At 49.8% G+C, this 20,444-nt stretch overlaps 1 protein-coding gene across 14 annotated transcripts in view; it reads left to right on the top strand.

The window, feature by feature from the left end:
* PTPRF (protein tyrosine phosphatase receptor type F) overlaps positions 1-20,444 on the top strand; it is a 391,114-nt gene that overhangs the window by 311,035 nt on the left and 59,635 nt on the right. For 9 of the 14 annotated variants that reach the window (XM_074876247.1, XM_074876254.1, XM_074876251.1 and 6 more), the window contains 6 exons: positions 3,566-3,835; positions 6,625-7,206; positions 7,772-7,905; positions 8,929-9,073; positions 14,295-14,600; positions 17,536-17,729. In XM_074876247.1, the coding sequence (XP_074732348.1) occupies positions 3,566-3,835; positions 6,625-7,206; positions 7,772-7,905; positions 8,929-9,073; positions 14,295-14,600; positions 17,536-17,729 (1,631 nt within the window). The remainder of the gene's footprint in view (positions 1-3,565; positions 3,836-6,624; positions 7,207-7,771; positions 7,906-8,928; positions 9,074-14,294; positions 14,601-17,535; positions 17,730-20,444) is intronic. The other 5 variants (XM_074876260.1, XM_074876256.1, XM_074876259.1 and 2 more) reach the window with 1 other exon arrangement.

Raw genomic sequence — 20,444 nt, 5'->3', positions numbered from 1 at the left:
TTTTGACAGTCTGCTGGTTTAACTAAACCTCTGAATTATACTATTGTCCATTGAAATCATTTTAATATTCACAGCAATTTTCCCTGTGCTGTTCTTGCAAAACCTCCAAACCACCTTCTCTGATCTTTATCCAAAAAGAAGATTAAAAAAAAAAATACTGCAAATTCTTGTCAAGAAAATTGTAATAAAAAGGGAAATTTCATCGCTGCGATAAATGAAGAACAACAAAATTTTCTGCAGCACTTAAGGTAACATCATGGGCTGTGCTAGCCCATGTGATTTGACTTGTAAATTGGACAGAAATTCTAAGAATGAGGAGTTATACTGATTTAAATTATTACCAGACTCTTATGCTAGAAAAGCAAGCGACTTAAATCGCTGGCTTGAGCCTGAGGAATGTGTTGATGGTGCTCTGCAAGCTGCTATGAGAGCTCTGCCAGCTCTCACTAATGCTAACTGACAGCATCTCCCCTTCTCCCTCCGTACTGACTGGGACAAGAAGCTGCCAATTATCCCCCAAGAGGATGGGAGGCTGATGGAGCCTGTCCCTTCCGTTGCACTCACTCCTGCCAGAGCACTGTCCAGGCGAGATCTCTCACCGAAGGCATTGCCCTGACCCCCCTCCCGCCTCCCATGTTGAGAGCTGACCCCTACGCATGGCATCCACTTTTAGCAGCTGCAGTGCCTTGGGCACCGCTGCTCTCTGGTGCGGAGCAATGAGCCCATCTTAGCAGCTCTGCTGGTGTGCTAACAAGGGGAGGCCGACTCAGCCCTTCTGGGTTGCAAAAATACACCGCAGAGGCCTGTTTAACTGCTCACCTGTTGCCATGCTTGAGACCTGAGGCCCCCCACAGCTTCCCAACATTTCGCAGGCTGCGGTGTGCAGGAGGCATGGCCCATGTCAAGGTTGGCAGTGCTGCAGCCTGCCCACCCTCTTGTATGGTTTGATCTGCAGGGGAGTTTTCCTTGCCATTCATCCTTTCTCTAGGCACCTGTACGCACCAACCACCTCTGCTGCTCCCCTGTGGGTAGGACAGGGGGGAGGCACTTCCAAAGAGGCTCAGCCATTCCCTTCACTCTGTGAAGTGCTGCTGAGAGTCCCCAGCCCTTTGAAGTGCATCTCCCCTGTGCTGTCCACAGGGGAGCAAGGAGCGGTTGGTTCCTGGCTTCCCCAGGGAGAGATGACTGCAGCGCCCACAGGCACTGCCTCTGCAGGACACATCAAGGGGAACACAGCACTGATGGGGCTCAGCATGGCCTCAGGAGCACCCTGAAAGCGGTGCTTGGCACAGGGACACAGTGTGGGGTGCAGGGGAGTCTGCAGCGTGCTGTGCTGCCTCTGGTCTCACAGGGCTGGGAGTCAAAATCTGTTTGTGCATGCTGGGCACTGACCTTGCTGCATGGCCTCTTGTCTTCCCATGTCCCTGTGTGCAAGTTCCTGTGCACTTTCCCTCTCCCTGTCCTGTCCTTGCACTGCTTTCTTTCTGACTCTGTAGTGGCCTCTGGTGCCTGCCAGTCTGTTTGCCTGGTGCATGTGCGTGAGTGCTCTGCACACCTATGGCTTTATCCTCAAAGTTTGCTCTTTTTTATTTTAATACAATCTGGGTGGGTGGGTTTGGTCCTTGGATGGGGACAGAATCGAACAGCTACCTGGAAAAATTCAACGCCATGTTCATTGGAAAACAAAACCTGACTCTTAACGAATGGTGCTGGGATGCTTTGGTTGGAAATACACGCCATCATGTTGAACCATTGCCATGTCCATCAGGTTAACTCCGTATTCTCATGACTGTGTAGCACTTGAGTACACTTTCAGTTCTGTCTCGTTTGGGGAGCTCTGCCCCGTCAGTCAGGTAACGCCTCACTGGCAATCGCTCATGTAGCTATTGATCTGAGATTTAATAATTGATTAAAAGAAACAACCAGCAAGACTTTGGATTTAGACATTAAAAAACAAAAAACAAAACAAAAAAAAAATAAAACAAAGCAAGTTATCCTTCCCTTGGCTGGTAAGGAGCTAATGAGCCCTGTTTTGTCACCGAGACGATGTGTAGTACACACACGATGTTGACAGTATTGTCTAATTTATCACGAAGTCTTAGCTCTGTTGTACATGCTAGCGTGGGGGCTTCTGTGTTCAGTCTATTTCTGCAAGCCTGTTGGTTTGGGGATGAATCATCAAAGAGAGCACTAGTGAAATTTGATTTGGGGAGAGTCAGCTTGGCAAGCAGAGCTGACACCTCTGCGGCTTGTCGGGCTGTCAGCAGCTTTACCGTCTGCGGAGACGCCGTGGTGGCAGGAGCCAGGCCAGCAGAACCGTGTCCCCCCGGAACCCCAGTGCCTGTGGGGCCGGTCATGCCTGCGGCATGTTGTGAGCTGGCACCGCTCAGGCTCCTGCCCGATTTCCGCCTGCCCCCAGCGCTGCAGCTGTTCGCTGCTCCGCCAGCCCGATGCACTGATGGAGGAGCATCATTGGCAGGGAGAGCCAGTCAGTTGTGAACCCAGCTGATGTTCTGGGGCTGCCTTTCTGGTGGAGGAGGCTAGAGGAGGGCAAGGCTGCTGGGCAAGACACGTTCAAGCAGTTTCCCTTTTTAACTACAGACTAAAATGAGCTTGCCCAGAGGAGACAAAGATTTACCGAGCACAGTTGTTTCTCTACCCTTGCTTAAATAGGCCCATAACACTAACCCTGAAGAAGGGGCCTCATTTCTCAGTGTCATTTTCCTGACGTGAATGCATATGGCAGGCAGCTTTAGAGCTTTATTGTAGCTGAGAGTTGCTTACAAATAAGTCTTGAATGAAATACCCAGCAAGGGATTGATATGAAGAGAAGCTGTGCAATGAAATAAGGAGGAATACATCTCCCGAAGTGCTGCCACAAAGGTGGGGAGGGTTCTGCCAGCCCAGCTCTCTTCTGTCAAAAGGGATATGATCTCACATCTGTCAGGATTAGTTCTCTCCTGCCCAGCAAGGTGATCTGTTCAGGCCCTGACAATGTCATATAGCTCTGGTGACTATTTTTTCTGAGCCAAGGTAGAACCTGAGTTACATTTTGAAAGGAATTATATTTTATTTAGCAGCACACGTGTGCTAATTCAGAAAGAAACCCTTCTGCTGCTCCTGCCTAAACCCTGGGAGGTTTAGGGGATGGGTTGCTTTACTCTAGAGCTAATAAATTGAGCAGGTAATTCCGTTTTGCAGAGCTTCAGTGGGCCCTGCACAGAGAGAGTGTGTGACTGGCATTTGTGCATGCTCTCTAATTAGAGGGATGTAATTTAAATGGAGGAATGTTTCATGTTAGTAATATGATTTCAAAAGGCTATGTTTGGAGGGAATGGATTGAGCCATCCCTTAATGAGTTCTTCTAATAAGATGCCAGTGGCTAAGGAAGGAGAGCAAAGTGTGTGCAATTTGGCAAAGCAGTGAACAGCTTTTGCACTTCATTTTATCTGTCCCAAGGGATAGACAGGCAAAAACGTTGAACCCCCCTCACATATCCCCGCAATGCAACTGAGTGCTCTCTGCTGGTTCTGTGACCCTACTAGCTGTCTCCTCCTTGTTTCAGTGCGGCGTGTTGCTCCTCGATTCTCTATCCCTCCGAGCAACCATGAGGTGATGCCTGGGGGGAGTGTGAACCTCACGTGCGTGGCAGTAGGTGCTCCAATGCCCTACGTGAAGTGGATGGCTGGTGTGGAGGAACTGACCAAAGAGGATGAGATGCCCGTCGGTAGGAACGTCCTGGAGCTGAATAACATCGTGCAGTCTGCCAACTACACCTGTGTGGCCATCTCCTCCCTCGGCATGATCGAAGCCACAGCCCAGATCACTGTCAAAGGTAAGGAATTATTATTCCTTGTGGTGCTCCTGCTTGGGTTTCAATGGTGTAGCTTTTTGTCAAAGTGTTTTTGGGTGCAGCCAACTGACTGCAGTCTCCTGTGACTTTTCCACCTTGCAAGGGAGGTTCCCAAACCCGCAACTTTTTTTTTTCCTGCTCAGAGTATAGTATTTGCTTTGGAGGTCATTTCCTCTCTCCCTGCACGTGGCATGGTGGGAGACAGGCTTGTGTCAGGCTCTGTCCCTGTTATGCCATGAGGGAACCTCACTCAGTCTGTGCTCATCCCAGCAATTTCTACTTGTTCCATGCATCAGCAGGATCAGCTCAGCACAGCAGCAGGCCACGGGCTGTGCTGGGGCAGGGGGCTCTGGATATCTGCAGTCAGAGAACTGTTTGCACAGAGATGTTCTCTTGCAGTAAGGGCAGGACAAGAAGGTTAATCTCAGCAATGTGAAGCGTCTGTGGGCCTCAGTAGAATGAACATCCTCCTCCTTGCAGGGAGGAGCTATACACATTTATTTTAAAATTGCTGCATATTCCTGTTTCTTTTTTCCCTTACTGCTCTGCCTCTTCCCCTTTCTTTTGTTGCTGTCCTTAAGGCATGCTTCCTGCTGCCGTTTCACAGGTAGCTTTGCCCCAGAGAGGACGGACTGCTGGGTACAGCGCACCCAGACAGCTCCCTAATGGGAGGCTGAAGTATGTGTCCTGCCTTTCCCATCTGGGGCCAAGTAGGTCCACACTATCCCTTTCCTCCTCTCATTGCAGTTGATTTGTAGCTCAGATTTCCACAGATATGTCATCTTTTGAGTCTGTCTGTTCTTCCAGGCCCCCTCCAGCACCATGGTCACCTTTAGCACCGAGTCCCTGCTTGAACAAATCACAGAATTGAGTGTTAGCCCTCTCTGACCTGGAGTTTAACAGCAAATTCTCTTTCCCCTGGTGTTAGTCAGAGGATGCTTTTAACCGTAGCCACACACCGCTCCCTTTACTCACAGTGCCTGCTAGTCAGTACCTTTTCCAGCCCCTGTTTTCTTACAGAGCACAGGGGTTGCCTTGGTTATAGTACACACCCAAGAGTGAACAGAAGAAAGGGACATGATAGGGAGGTGGTTTGGATGTGGAGGGAGGAGGTGAGAACTGCACCATTGCACTGATGGTTCGGAGTATTTACCTCTTTGTGTGTGGGATGACTCTGCCTTGCTCCCTCTTTGGCTGACGTGATGCCACCCCAGGACTGCGGAGACCCCCAGGACAGGGAGCGGTCTGCTCAGCTCCTTTAGCCCTTTGCCTTCCTCTTTGTTTTTCTGTCTGTCTTTTCTGTACTTTCACTCTGGATATCTTACTGCCTCTGTCCCTAACTCCTTAACCCAGTGTTGCTTCTCCTGTGCTTGCTGGAAAGTAGACTGCAGGGCAGACAGGGGAAGCAAGATGACACAGAAGTGGTTGCAGTAAGTGCATCGAGGGTACCTGAGCTTCCCCTTGCTCGCATGCAGGCTGCACACGCAGGAGCTGGCAAGAGTTAAGCTTGCAGCTCTCTGGAGGAAAGGTTGGATGAGTGTCATCTGTCCTCAAAAGCCTGAGGGAGGCTGCCAGTTTCTTGGGTGCTCTGTGAAATGTGTTGCTTCAAGCTGTAATACTGGGGGGGGATGCATTTGGCCTCTTTGAGTCCTCCATGGGTAGTGGTGTGGTGTCTGGTTGTGGGTTTCATGCCCTTCTCTCCCATGTCAGTTCAGCCCTCACCAATTTTCTCAGTATTCATGTTGCAGTGGCACTGGAAAAGGCATCCTCCCCAGCACTTGGAGCAGGCAGGCTCCTGTGGTAAAGAGCCTGCCCTCCTCAGCTGAACCATGTGGAAACTAGAAACCTGATGGCTTTGCCAAAGAATGAAGTACTTGAGGATCATAATTTGGGCTGAGCGTTTTTCCTAGTTCCTCATCAAGCACAGCTGCATTACAAGTCACTAATGACTTTAACTGGAGTGTTTCGTAGGAGGTTTAAACTTACTGTAGACTTTAATTCAGTCATTGTCTTAAAATATTTGTATACTCTGCAAATCTCTCTCACACACACTCAATCTCTTTCTTTGTTCTTTTGGTAAAATGGCAAATCTGGAAATGTTTGCTTGGAGTAGTTGCATTCTCATTAACACTTCAGAGATGTCAGTGTCACAGAGTTCTTGTGTAACAGTTTATTGTCTGGTTGCAGTTTGGCACACCACCCAGTGAAATAGTGGATGTGAAAGTTGGTAATTTCTCTGGCTGTATCCCTTCTGCATGTACTGTAATACTTACAAGGCATTCCCCCATCAACCCATCTAACAGCACTGTCCATGAACTCCCTATGGCCTAAGATGCTGTCTCTGTGGAAGCAGGCGCATAGCTCCAGATCACCTGTGATGCTCTGATCACTTTACTGTATCCCTTTGTAAATCAGCTGTACACCTGGCTTCTGGGGCCAGCCCAGCCCAGCAAGCACCTTCCCACTGCCAGCTGAACCCCCATGACAGAAACATTCCTGCATCCCTGTTGAATTACCTTTATTTAGCCTGCTGCTGGTAAGTGCGTCAAGCACGTCTAATAACATGATTGCTCTGTTTATCCTTCCATTAAGAACCACTTCAAGCAATATATGGTAATATAAAAATGCATGTTCTAGAGTATGAAATGATTTCTGCCTTTTAAAGAAGAACGTTAATGGGAGGTGGCAGCTCCATTTTTATCCCTGTGCACATTGCAGGGTTTGAGCTGACTGAATTATTTAAATCACACCTCTCTGCCTTCCAATTGCAGCACTGCCAAAACCTCCAACAGAGCCATTAGTGACTGAAACGACAGCTACCAGCGTGACCCTCACCTGGGATTCAGGCAACTCTGACCCCATTTCATATTACGTCATCCAGTACAAGCCCAAATCCTTGGAGGGTCAGTTCCAGGAGGTGGATGGTGTGGCAACAACCCGCTATAGCATAGGTGGGCTCAGCCCCTTCTCGGAGTATGAGTTCCGGGTCATCGCAGTCAATAACATTGGCAGAGGTCCTCCCAGTGAGCTGGTCGAGGCTCGGACAGGAGAGCAAGCTCCTTCAAGTCCACCCCTCAAAGTCCAGGCACGGATGCTGAGTGCCAGCACCATGCTGGTCCAGTGGGAGCAGCCGGAGGAGCCAAACGGACAGATCCGAGGGTACCGCGTTTACTATACCACCGACCCGCATCTGCCTTTGAGCATGTGGCAGAAACATAACACTGATGACAGCCACCTCACCACCGTGGGGAGCCTCATCACAGGGACCACCTACAGCATCCGTGTTCTGGCCTTTACTTCAGTGGGCGACGGACCCCCCTCGGACATCATCCAGGTCAAAACACAGCAAGGGGGTACGTATGGAGTGAGGTGCAATGGCTCCGTGTCCACCCCAGTGGTGTGCTCGACTATGCGTCTGATCTGCACCAGGCATCGCAACTGCATTTGGTGCTCAGATGGTTGTGTATCAGAGTGGTATCCCTGCCCCACAGCCATCAGATTTAAGCTGTCAACTTGTCCTGGGGAGTTGGTATCAATCACTGTACAAGTAACACAGCCCACAGTTTTGTCTGGGATACAGTGGCTAAAAATGTGACTCAAGGTCCTGGACGTGGATGTTGGCACCTGTGTAACTGTGCTGGCCCTTCTGGGGTCTGAGTACACGTGTGGAAGGAACGAGCTGGAATGCAGTCAGGGGCTGGAAGTGAGCACGGTTCCTATAGTCACCTGCCTGGGTCCCAGCGGTGCTTGCTTGTTGCCTGGCTTGTTCCAAGAGCACGGTACAGGGGAGAGGGAAGAAGGGAGGGTCCAGAAGGAATGAAAGAGGATCCTCGCAAGGTGAAATGCAGACTCTGCAAAGCCGTGCGACTCCTTTCCCTGCATCTACCTCCTGACACTAACCATGTATTTGGTCCCCAGTTCCTGCCCAGCCAGCTGACTTCCAGGCAGAAGCAGAGTCTGATACCCGCATCCTGTTGACATGGCTGCCCGCCTCTCAGGAACGCATTACCAAATACGAGCTGCTGTACTGGGAAGGGGAGGATGGCACTCAGGTGAGGATACTGCCTCTGTGTCAGCAGCACTTGGACATCACAATTCAGCAGCTTGGGAAGGGTGTCTGCTTGAGCTGGGGTGGCAACAGGACTGTTTCTTCTCCGTGCTTCTTCTATTTCAGGGATGTGTGATAGGAGTATGGCAATCTCTGTTTGGCTTCTGTGTAAGTGACCTCAGCAGTGCTTGTTGATGCCCAGCAAAGTAGCTAGTGACTGGTTTGGGACCGGAAAGGCTCAAGAATACCATGACACCATCCTTGAGGCATCCTAACTGCTGGTGCCTTTAAAGACTATGGCTTCTAGGTGGGTCTGAAATGGCCTCCAGTACGTGTCTTCAGCTCCAGGACTGGTTTCACTTAAGGATCAGATTGAGGGTGACCTAGAGAGAGCCCTTCCACATTTACTGCCAGGTCCCTAAAGGAAGTCCAGCTCTAAATATATCAAAAGTAGTGCTGGCTTCAGGGCAGCACAGTGAGAACTGTGCCATGGCAGCGTGACAGTGTACCCTGGTCCTCTACTCCTCCTCTATTTATAGTGGCATGAGAGCTTCCAGAAATAAGTGCCCTCCAGGTGAAGTAGCAGCAAAACAAGTCCTTTACCAGCACTGTTTAGGTGCACTAGAGATCCAGAGTGCTCCAGGAGAAGGGCTTTACTCTGTTTCACAGGCAGACACTGTCTGTTAGGAGGAAACAAACTCACGTGTCTTGTGCCCCTCGTCTGAACTGTACAGCTAGACACAGCATTCCCACAAAGCTGTCAGCAGCGAGTGCAGTCTGGACACCAGACAGTGTAGCCTTGCTGTCAGAGAGGTCTGCTTCCTGTCAGAGTCCTTGTATTTCACCCAGGAAGCTCCATGCCTTGGAGTCCTGCAGGACTGCAGCAGGTTTGGCAGCGTGGCTGTGACTTTGTAGGGCCAGAATGGGTGATGGGGCTTGCCTATTCCCTTGGCATTGGGAGCTGAGCACCAGCTTTTCTGTATTCTCCTACTACACCAAATAATCTACATTTCCTTTTATTTGCCAGCAAAAGGTGGAGTTTGACCCAACCTCCTCGTATGCTGTGGAAGGTCTCAAACCAGACACGCTGTATAAGTTCCGTCTGGGTGCCCGCTCGGAGCTGGGGGTAGGAGTCTACACCCCCATGATCGAAGCCAGAACTGCCCAGTCCAGTAAGTGTCTGACACTCCACACTACTGAAGACAAAGCAAAAGCAGTCCAGTTTCCATTGCCTGGGCACGGAGTAGTTCGGTGCCTCTGGCCTTGTGGGTCTGCAGGGATGCCAGCATGCAGTTTGCTAGAGGGTGTAATGGGGAAGGTCAGCTGGGGTTTTGGATCAGGGCTCTTTGGCAGAGGGGGTGCACCCAAGTGGTAAGTTCTTTCTTCATGTCCCTTTGATCATGCTTTCTTTCCCTAAGGGTAGATTCATAAAAACTGATGGAGGAGTGAAACAGGCTGGGAAATTGCTTTGGAGAGATTGATTTGAGTGGGTTTGTGCATCTCTATGAATTTACTCCCATACAGACAAGCTGTCTGGACAGGCAGCGTATGGATGTTTGGCTCTAAATGTGACTGTCTCCAAACCGTTGGATTTTCACCCCTTCACTCCCCATTCCAGCTGCCTTGCTTCCGCAGGAGTCCATCCCTGGTCCGTACAGTTGATTGCAAGGTGAAGCATCCTTTGAGGCCAGATGTGCCTGAGGCTGTCAGGCAGCTGGAGGAGTCAGTTTGGGAAAGCAGCTGTTTGCCTGGGTTGTGTGAGTAACTGAGGCTGCTGCTTCTGGGACTGCAGCACTAGGGGAAACGAGAACAAACTGCAGCCGAGTTAATAGAGAGGCTAGATAATGAGGTGACCCAGGCAATATCACTTTCATCCTCGCTCTGCCCCGTGTGATCACAGAGCAGGAGTTCGTATTGCTCTGATTGGCAGCTCAAAGTGCTGTGCATAAGCAGATTAGGGCTATCAAAGGGCCCTGCGATAAGCTCGTTTTCACTAACGATTTTTGGGCTTGCCATTATGCAAAGAGCATTAAAAGGGGGAAAAAAGACATTTCCGTTAGCACCGTCTGTCTGGGATTTACTAGCTATGTGGGGTGAGCAGTTGGCAAAGGCATCCAGCCTTCCCTGCAGGGAGAGCGCCAGCATGCACAGCAGCCGAGAGCCTGAGATGGCCATTAGAAAGGGAGCTCAGGCAGGGAAGAGCAGCTCTGCTCACTATTGGAACGACCTTCTCTTTGAGGAAAACTCAGCTTCATTAACATATCAGTTACAGGGATTCCTCCACCTCGTTAAGTGAGCTAATGGTGTCTGTGTGCTGCAGGATAGACAGGTGTGAAAATTGAGAGAGGTTCAGATCATGCAGTTATAAATATTTGAACATTGAGAACAAATTCTGAGTGTGGGGATTTGTATACCTATTTCAGATAGCTTTTGTATTGATAGGCAAAGGTTGAAGCAACTCTCCTGCCACTTAAATTAATTCCATCACTGGATGCTCTTATCCTTGAACACACTTAATCAGAGACAGCTCCATGCATAAATGAGTCCTTCAGAGTCTCACAACTGTCCAAGTAAGAGAAGTCTTTGCTTTGTGGGCTCTTCAAGGCAGATATCTTCCCATGCTGTCTGCTCACAGGGGATCTCATACCAGTCTGTTTTTAAGGTTGTTGCTTCACTGGCCTGCAGAGCAGTAGCTGACTGGTTCTGGCATCTGTTTAGTAAGAGGAATGTGCACAGGTTGGAAGAGATTTGGCCAAAAATCACAGGAATACCTTGGTTTGAGTACCTTACATTGAGGGACCTAAGAGTTCTTTGATTTATCCAGGAAGTGACTGGGTCTTGGTTTACAGGCCCCTACCTGAGAAGATTTCTGATGGCACTCTATTCTATGAGAAAAGTCCGTGGCAGTTACTACTGGGCTATTCAGTGAGGGTGACAAACCACTGGCTGAAAAGTCCCAGGACAGAGTGGATTCTTGGATATTGGTGGGTCTCAGAGTCAAGTAGGTCTTTCAGAAAGCTCTGCTTTAGCTCAGCAGAAGTTGTGTGCACAATGCACAACTTCCAGGCAGAAATTCTTCGGCCTGCACTTAGCAACACCTCACATTACATGGTTGGATATGTCCCCTGGGGCCTTAGAACTTACTAGTCTAGAAAGAGCGTTGCTCCCAGCTTCAAATTGGTCTCCTTCCTGCACTCTTCCACCTGCTTGCCCTGAGAAAGGCTGTTAGATCTTGGAGGCTGACATGTTCGAATGAGACACAAACTGCAGGAGGAGTCAAGACTCCTGCTTTCCAAAGAGCCTGTCTCCGGGCTTTATTCCTGGCCCTGACAAACCAGTCAAGAGTAAGGTAGGAAGCACATCATCACTAATGAATCACTAATGGGCTGGAGAAGGATGTCTTTATTGCTGCTGCTGGGCTTTTCTTGTGGCACCCCTACTCAGGAGTGGTAGGGATGCTTGTCCGGCAAGGCCAGAGGGATGCAGTGCCCCTTTGCACCCTTCCAGCAGCACAGCTTGGACTCCGTCTCCTGAGAAGACAGCTGCCTTCTGGGCTGTCTTTCCTGCTAAGCTGCTGGGCACATTGCAAAAAAGTTCGAGCACTGCTGCTTTTTAGGGCATGAGGAGCACGGGGGAGTTTTCCAGGAGTCTGCAGTGCCTCAGGCAAGTAGTATGATGCAGGAGAGGAGCGTCAGCTCTGCCCATCAGGCCTTAGCATTAAAGTGCTGGTTTTGCTTGAAATACAAAGGTGAGTCTTGAGGCTGCCTTTTCACTAGCTGAGGAGTAGGTAGGCTGGATGGGTGCACAGGGCTGCTGTGGGCCGGTGGGGGAGGTCAGTGTGAGTAGCCTGGAGGCAGCAGAGGTTTGCACAGTGTGCATGTGGGTACATCTGCATGTGTGGGTGCATGCTGGCCACCCAGTCTGCTCTTTGCTGGCCCCAGGAGGGGCAGTTCCACTCCTTGCACATTTTAAGTTGATCCTGCTCATGTTACCAGATTTTATTTTGCTTTCTTTAAGTGTTAATCTGAGTTTTTGCCTTGTACATCATGTGTGTGACTCTTACCCAGTCAACAGCCAATGTTTGACCTGCCCACACTGCCAGCCAAAGCTGCCTTTGGAGAAGGAGCTCACTGCTGCATCCCAGGGATGCTGTAGAGGCCCAAAGCCAGAGCAAGTCTCTTCTGTTAAGGACCTCTGTGCAGACAGTGGCAAAGGAAAGGCTTGCCAAGCTCCTTATGTCTCACCTGTCCCCTCTGAGAGATGCCACCAGGTGCCACCTTACACCCTCCCTGAATTCACTCTTGGTGTTGCTTTGGTGCTATATCTTCCTACTCTCTTCCCTGCCACTTCTTTGCTGATTAACCAAAAGAGCGTGAGGATTCATTTTCTACCCTTGCTCCCTTCCGGTATAGCAGATGGCAGGGCCCTTCCCGCTCTGCCTCCCTCATGTAAGCAACTGTTTGCTTCCGCACATTGCTTTGACTTCTCTTTCCTCCAGTGTAGCTCCCATAGCAGCAGCCTGACTCTGCTCAGGCATCATCTCTTCCAACTCCATCACTGCTCATTCTCCCTCAATCTTTCCTCTCTCCGGGCACCCCAGCCCGGGTGTCAGGGATGGGCTCTGCTCCCTGAGCACAGAAGTGGGAACTAAGAGTTACATGCAGCCTGCAACTGCCTCTGCAAGCAAGTGGGGCTTGTTCCCAGCAAGCAGAGGTCACCAGTGGCATTGGGAGGTCCCACTGTCCCGTTTTCCCAGATCTTCTCCCACTGCAAACCTGTGCCCAGCAAAGCCAAGGCACAATGGTTGGGTGCTTTAATTATCTGAAGTCCCTGCTGCCATCTGAGTAATGTAGGTTGTGTTTGCCTTTGCACAGGCAGTGAGCAGGCAGGCTTGTCCCTGTGCCTTGGGAAGGCTGACTCTGGTACACTGATGGCTTCAAGGACTGCAGCATGGGGAAGGTCACCAGTCTTTTTTCAGGTGTTTCTAGGTTTCTGGGTGCACCGAAGAATAGAAGCAGCCTCTCACCTGCCATGGGAAAGCAAGATACCTTGTGCTCAGTTATTGCTTGGCCAGACAGCTTCCTAGCCTCAGAGCAACTGTGTGCACTTTTCTTGGTGATGGTGCCCTGCCCTCTCTGCTTAGGGCTCTTGCCTGCTGTGCAAGCACCCAGGGATGCACCCGTCTCTCTTGTGCCTTCCCCAGCCAGGTGGGCTCCCTTACTTCTCCAGGCTTTCACCCTTGCCAGCTGTGCAAGCACGCTGTCTGCAGCATCCCTGGGCAGTGAGGCCAAGTGAGAGGGGGCTGCTGCTGCCGCGAGAGGGCTCCCATGCTGCCAGGGCCCTGCTGCAACAGGACAGCAGTTCTGCAAGGCTGGAGGAGGGAGTGAACTGGGCAAGTGTCCTAGAGATGCTCTGCTTTGTCCAGCTCATCTCTCCTTTCCTGACCCCTCTTTTCCTCCCTGGGATTTGTTTTACTGCTCTTCCCCAGCAACACTGTGTGGAGGGGACTTCTCCTCATCCCAGTGAGAAGTGTCCAGTGCCCAGATCCCATTCCTCCCCCTGTGGCCAGTTAACATTGCTGGGACTTAGGAGTTAACACAAACTGCAGGTGGTCTGGGAGGGGACAAGACCTGCCTACCTTCCCCTGTACAGCTCCAAAGGCCGGGAAGCTACTGAGGCAGGTAGCCAGTTTGGCAGGCATGAAGCAGTCAGTCCCAGATAGTAGGCACACAAACACAAAGCAGCACAACTATGTTATCTCCTGTTTCTACATGGTGCCTGGCTCCCAGCTGGGTCAGGGTGCAGCTCACAGCTGATGGTCATGATTTCAAACCCTGCCTGGACACACTCCAGCCAGTCTCAGTCACCTGCTTTCCCTACCCTTTTTCATTTCCTCCACTTGTCTAGGAGAGGGTTTTTTCAAGCCTTCATACAATCTGGTGTGTGAGCTTCTCCTTCTGCCACTCATGCCTTCTGTAGCTTCCTACCTCTTCTGGTTTCCATCTGCTTCAGATCTTCACTGAAATCATCTTCCTTCTCCCTACTAGTCTCTCTCTCTTTCACCCCCCCTTTCCTTACTGCCATTTGTTGTGTTTGGTAAAGTGAGCGTCCAGAACTGCTTTGGGAAGAGGGGTTCACTGACGCAGAACAGCATTTCTGTCTCCATGCTGTTCATGAGGCTTTCAAATACAAATTGCCCCTAGTGCAATCTTTGATAATCTGTGAGAAAGACAGGCGGTTGTGAGGAAGGCAGGTGGTTGTCCAGGAGGCTACTGGCTACATTTCCATTTGTGTGTTCAGTGCTCAGTTGGCTGGGTAAAAGTTCCCTGTGCATTTTGGTTTGTCCTTCCACTCATTTCCCTTCATCTCCCCGCTTCATTTATTTATCCCCAGCCCCCTCCGCCCCACCCCAAGAAGTCGAGTGTGTAAGCACCAGCTCCACTACCATCCGGGTAAGTTGGGTGCCACCGCCTGCCCAGAGCCGCAATGGGGTCATCACCCAGTACTCCATTGCGTACCAGGCAGTGGAAGGAGATGACAACACCAAGCATGTGGTGGATGGCATTGGACGGGAGCACTCCAGCTGGGAGATCAAGGACCTGGAGAAATGGACCGAGTACAAGGTGTGGGTAAGGGCTCACACCGATGTGGGGCCAGGACCGGAGAGCATTCCTGTGCTTGTGCGCACTGATGAGGATGGTAGGTGTACTGCACAGCTCCTTCAGCTACCACCTTGGGGTAACCAGGACTCTTCTAGCTGAGTTGCTGGAAAAGGAGGGAAAGGGCTTGGGGATATTGGCCTGGGAGTGCTTTTCAAGCAGGACCGGAGGCTGTCAGGAGCGGTGCTTTGGTCAGCTGCTCCAGGGAGTAGGTCTCCACAGTTGCCCTGGAGTGGGGTAGGGGAATTGCTCCACTGGCCCTTGCTCTGATATGATGGTTGCCTCCAGGCTGTGGGTCAGATGTCCTGGAGTGGTCCTGCAAGGGTCCTGTGTCTGTTAGCAGCATTTCCTGCGTGCATGAGGAGGCATTACATTGCTTTGCTGTTTTGGCTTTCTAGTGTTCGGTGGTAGTGGTTTCCATTTTACTGAAGGTAACATGAGTTCTCTCAGCCAAAGACTTCTATAACATTGTGCGATCAGGACTTAAAGTTTACTTGTAGACTTGAAATCCAGCAAACTAAGAGGGGAAAAGAAACCCATATGAAACTTGTAGATACCGCAGGAAAGCTGCTTCCTGCTCCAGCTTCCAGGCAAGCCACAGCTTATATAAATCTGCTCTTCAGCGCAAGAGTCAGAATATCGCATGTACAGAACACTTCACTGGATACGACAGCTTTAAAGAGAAATTGCTTTGTATTAGCAGGGCTGTCAGTTATGTCATCATGACTTAAGCCATTTCCTTTGAAAGTGCCAGAGCTCAGGGTGACAGTAGGAGCTTCCGTGGCTTCATGCTGACCCCAGAAGCTGCAGATTTAATGGGAGAAGAAAGAGGTGCAGCATCCAGGCAAAGAAAGGATGATTTCTGCATGGCCCAGTCAGCGTAGCAAATTGAAACCAGACACGTTACAGTTTCCCTAAATGGGCTGCCACTGTCCCCCACATCTCTGTGGCTCTGGAAGTGGTGTCTGGGAATGCTCTCTGACTGCATTCCTGGGCTGGCGAACACATCTGTTCACGTCCTGCTGCCTGTAGTGTTTGCTTCAGTTCTCATTCAGCAGAGTTTTAGCCCAGGGGAAGTTGCTACCCCAGAAATGTCGCAACACGCTCTCTCAGTTAGTTTTCAGGCACCATGGTTGGACATTCCAGCTCAGCTGTCAGGAGTGATTTCATATCCCTCCAACATGCTGATGCTCAGTAGATACCCATGATGAAGGAATGAGAAATGCTAAATTGTGATCTGAAAACAAGTTGCACTTTCCCTGTTTGGGTCTCAGATGTAGCACATACTTCCCGTAATGGGGTAGGACAGCATTCCTTGAAACACTGTGGTCTGCTCCCATTCACATCTTTTCATGTCCCTGCAACATCCCTGTATCATGTCCTGCCAAGGCCTCCTGCCTTCTCTTGCCAGCAGAGCTTGACACACAGCTTCTGTCTGGTTCTCAGGGAGGATCTTGTTTTTCACTTGGACTCCCAACTGTGTGTGTGGGCAGGTGTCTTGCTAGGGCAGGAGAGCCCTGTGGCTTGTGCAAGGTCACTGCACTAAGTGCATTGTGGATTACAGCGTAGGCTGCTCCAGCCAGAAGGTGGTAACTGTTCAAGCACAGCCCCCTCCATTCCCATACCTTGAGCTGGCCTCCTGGTGCTAAAATGCGCCATTCTTCCTTTCTCTATTTTATTTAATTATCTACAATTAAGAAGGACATCTGGGGAAAATAATGAATTGCCCTGCGGCTTAAAAACTGTGCTTACCTGCTGGGTAGCTGTTTCTTCCCATCTAGTTGGTTGAAATAGCAGTACTCATTATGTCTGCTTGTCAGCTATCCATCCCTAATTATCTAATACTGATTATTTCTTGCTGTGTTGAGAATTGGGGCGTATAGGATTCCAAACCCCTGGATTTTCCCAGGCAGTGGAGGGTGGAAGGGGTCCTGCAGTGGAAGTGCTAGGATAGAGCCCAGTTCCTTCACTTAGGTACCAGGTACTCCTGTAGCAGTGGTATCCTCCACAGGGAGTGCTCACCTCTGCTCCCAGCTGCTTCAGCCGGAAGGAGCTTTCCAGGAGCAACTGAGAGGCTAATTTTTTAGCATTGACATTTTTGTCACAGTCAATGCAAGAGCAAAATGTAATAAGGAGGTAATTTTTCCAAATGGTAAATAGGGTATAAATACATTTTTAAACGGGCCTCACCTTGCAAGAAAATTGATATTTTCTGGGCAGTGTAATTTTTCATTTTATTATCAAAAAGCATTCAGCTAGCCGTGCATGAAATACAGTCCCCAGAGCTGTCACAATCCCCATGGGCTCCTTTATCTGGCTGAGTTCAGTGACTGCTGTCTCTGAGCTCTGCGTTATTGTTTTAGGATGGTGCTTTTCCCCCTCATTAACCTCTTGCTGTCACAGGGGAAGAGTGCGTGTGCACTCTGGCTGGTGGCAGGTACCAGGGCTCCCTGCAAGGCAAGCTCAGCGCCCAGTCATGCTACCTGGGGCTGTTGGACTGCATTTAGATATATGCAGAGAGATCTGAGAGGAGGTGTTGTGACAGGCAGGATGGAAAGAAGGCTTCAAAACCATTGTCTCTGCCGCAGGGCACCCTGAGCTGCAGGTGGTTACCATATTCTTTATATTCTGCTGTATTCTTGTATTCTTTCTTGCACCCTTCTTGATGGAGACAAGAGAGGGATAGATGGACCTTCTGTCTGATCCAGCACAGTGGCTTTTATTAGGTGTGCTCCTGCATATCACAGTTGTGCTTTTTCCTGCAGAGAGTAGGCAGAAGTGCTTGGATGCTGGGAAAGGGTCGGGGATGTGGTCACACTGGAGAACTGGAGTATGACCTCCTGGGGCAGGTACAGGGAACTTAAGCCTGCAGGACTGTCCTTGCAATGAGGTGGAGGGAAGATAGAAAAGGAGTGAGAGGTAGCTGACAGCAGCTGTGTGGTACCTGCTAACTGTCCGTCTTGTGTGTGTTACAGTGCCCAGTGCCCCACCACGAAAGGTGGAGGTAGAGTCTGTGAATTCGACTGCCATCCGGGTGAGCTGGAAGCTGCCCATATCCAACAAGCAGCATGGGCAGATCCGTGGGTACCAGGTTACTTATGTGAAGCTGGAAAACAACGAGCCCCGAGGGCAGCCAGTGATCAAGGACGTCATGCTGTCAGAAGCACAGGTACAGTGTGGGGACCACGGGCTGGTGGGCACGGCACCTTCCCTCTCCACAGACAGCCAGGCTGGCTGGGTCCAGGTATTTCTTGGCTTCCTCTTGTCACTCCAGAGCATGGGACTAAGCCCTGCCTGAGCAAGGTGAACAGTTTATCCCTAAATTGTGGCTTAGAAACAGGTAAAAAGTTTTAATCAGGAAGGAATTGCTGTAGGAAAGATGGATGATGTATGGGATGATGTTCCTCTCTTACCCCTTCTCCGACATATACCTCTCTCTGCTTGCGGCGTCCTGTCCAGACTCCAGCTGGAGCAAATTGGTTTACGAGTCAGGTTACAAACGATCTGAGAGTTTTAAATAAGCCTTGAGTCTGCTTCTTTTGCGCTGCTGACTATGTTCAGGGTGAAGCTTCTTTCTTGGCAGAGTCCACCAGGGTGCTGCCTGCTTGTGGGGCATGGGGGTGGCTCTGCACCGTTGGGTGGCCACAGCACGTCAGGTGGGGCAGCCCTCCTCTGGCTCAGCAAAGCCTCCTTTCCCTCCTGCTTTTGCAAGGCAGGGACTTGACCTTGCATTGCCTCTTGAAACCAAACTGCAAGTGAAGCCAACTGGGTCTGTGAAAGACTGGAGGGGCGGGGAAAAAGTGAGAGACAGGTCCACATCGCCTGTAAATGACTTTGCCCTCTGGAATCTCCATACAACAATCTGCTCATATTTATGCAATCTCCTGGATACCTCACCGGCTCTGAGCTGAGGCCTGGTTCCCACACAATGCTCCAGGCATGGTTATGCACTCTGCTCAGCCCAGCAATGCGTAGTTGCCTCTTTCCCAGGGTCTAGGGAAGTTTTTGATGCCCTGTCTGTGATGAGATACAGCTCTTCTTTGGAGCAAGGGTCTTTCGTCCTGGATGACCCATGCTGTTCTCAACAAAGATAATCGTATAAATGAAGTACAGGATCTGCTGCTGTTGGAAGCGACGAGTAATCGATTCAGAGCTGGCTTGCTTGAATGATGCCCAATATAAATACTGGAGAGCTGCAACGATTAATTGATCTGTCTCCTGAACGCAGCTGTGAATCATTTATACATTTGTCAGTGGGGAGTGCAGTGCACAGAGGCAGCTTTACTCCCCATTCATATTCTGAAGGATAAAACACAGTAATAATGTAGAAGGGGAAAACTTTGAAGAGAGAAAATGCTTTGAGGGTCCTTGCAGTGTTGTCTGGGGCACGTCTCTGTTTATGTTTCAGATGTTGCTTTATTTTAATCATTGGAAAAGCTGCTTACTGCCCTTTACTTATTCCAGGAGGATATAATCTTCAGTGTTGTTTGAACAATTGATGCTGTGTTGTTCAGCTGGCGTTTGGAGTTAATGGGTTGGTCCCAAGCATAGGTGGGCGAAGTTGGCAATGTTGTTCTTGTTGGTGTTTTCAAATATTTTATGCTTGCCCAGCCAGTTCTGCTTTCACTCCTTACTCATACATTTCAGAGAGAGAAACCCCATGCTAATGTGCAGGAATAAGGATGCCAGAGCCAGAAACTTTCCAAGGAGTGCTGGATTTTGCATTATTTTGAACATGTGCATCAAGGAGGCAAGTTGCTTGAAGTTTCCTGGCCTGTCAGACCACTTAGGAGTCTTTCGTATTTGGTGAATTTATGTGGGAAAGTTCTCGATTGCTGTGATTTTTTTTTTTTTTCCTGGTGTGTATGGTGCTGAACTCATCCACTGTAATTTTTGGATGGAAGTGAAGGCCAAAAGATAGTGTCAGAGAAGTGACTACTCTGAAGGAGTCATGTCACTCTTGGGATAAACTAATGATGACCCTGCAGGGAAGAGGTTTCACTGACTTGGCAGAAGAGATCTTTATTTCCCTAAAGAGTGACAAGCCAGGCATGACCTGTGCTTGTGATGAAATACATCTGCTCCAGAAGCTGAAGAACCCTGTGAGAGCTGCAATCTTTCAGTACAGCAGTGCGTGTCTTTGCAAACAGCCAGATCAAACTGTAGCAAGTAGTCTTGGAAGAGTTATTTTCTATGGAAGAAAACAAAAAGATCCACTGGAACACCTGTCCCTGAAGGTCACAGGATGAAGACGGCCAGAATATAACCACAGTTCAGTACTCAGAAACATTCAGAAACATTTATACCAGTGCACAAGGCGAGAATTAAACTGATTGAAAATCTAGTGTCAGAGAAGAAATTATCTGGACATGTAGGCAGAGCCCCTCCTCCTGCCTAGCCAGGCTGTCTGCTGATTTTGAGTAGGTATGTACCACATAATCTGCTTCCTGCAGATGGTATGAAGACACTGGTATTAAAGCTGACACGTGATTTTTCCTGATTGAAGATGAGAAATATAGACAGTAAACGAAGATGAAAAAGGAAAGGGAATGGAGATGTTAGCTATGCAGATAATATAGATTCTGAGTTTTCAACACCATTTGAGCAGAAAGGACTAAAACATCAGCAGAGAAGTGGGGCCCCTGGTGCTGGAGAGATCGCGTTTTATTTTACAGCCTCCTGCCTAGGGAGAGTAATCAGTTGGGAAGGTCCTGCAATGGAGCTGAGGCCTCTCCCTCCCCTCTGTGGCTGCGCCTGTGACTGATTACCTCCATCAGACTTCTCTATGCCTTCCAGTCTGAGCTCTCACCTCCTACTGACAGACTGATGGACAAGCAAATGTGACCATGCCCTGTGGAGGAGTGCCCAGGGAGAGCACGGCTGC

This window comes from Strix uralensis, chromosome 8, assembly GCF_047716275.1.
Source record: "Strix uralensis isolate ZFMK-TIS-50842 chromosome 8, bStrUra1, whole genome shotgun sequence".
Classification (NCBI taxonomy): Eukaryota; Metazoa; Chordata; class Aves; order Strigiformes; family Strigidae; genus Strix; species Strix uralensis.
The sequence above is the reverse complement of the archived record's forward strand: the minus strand, read 5'-3'. Positions and strand labels throughout refer to the sequence as shown.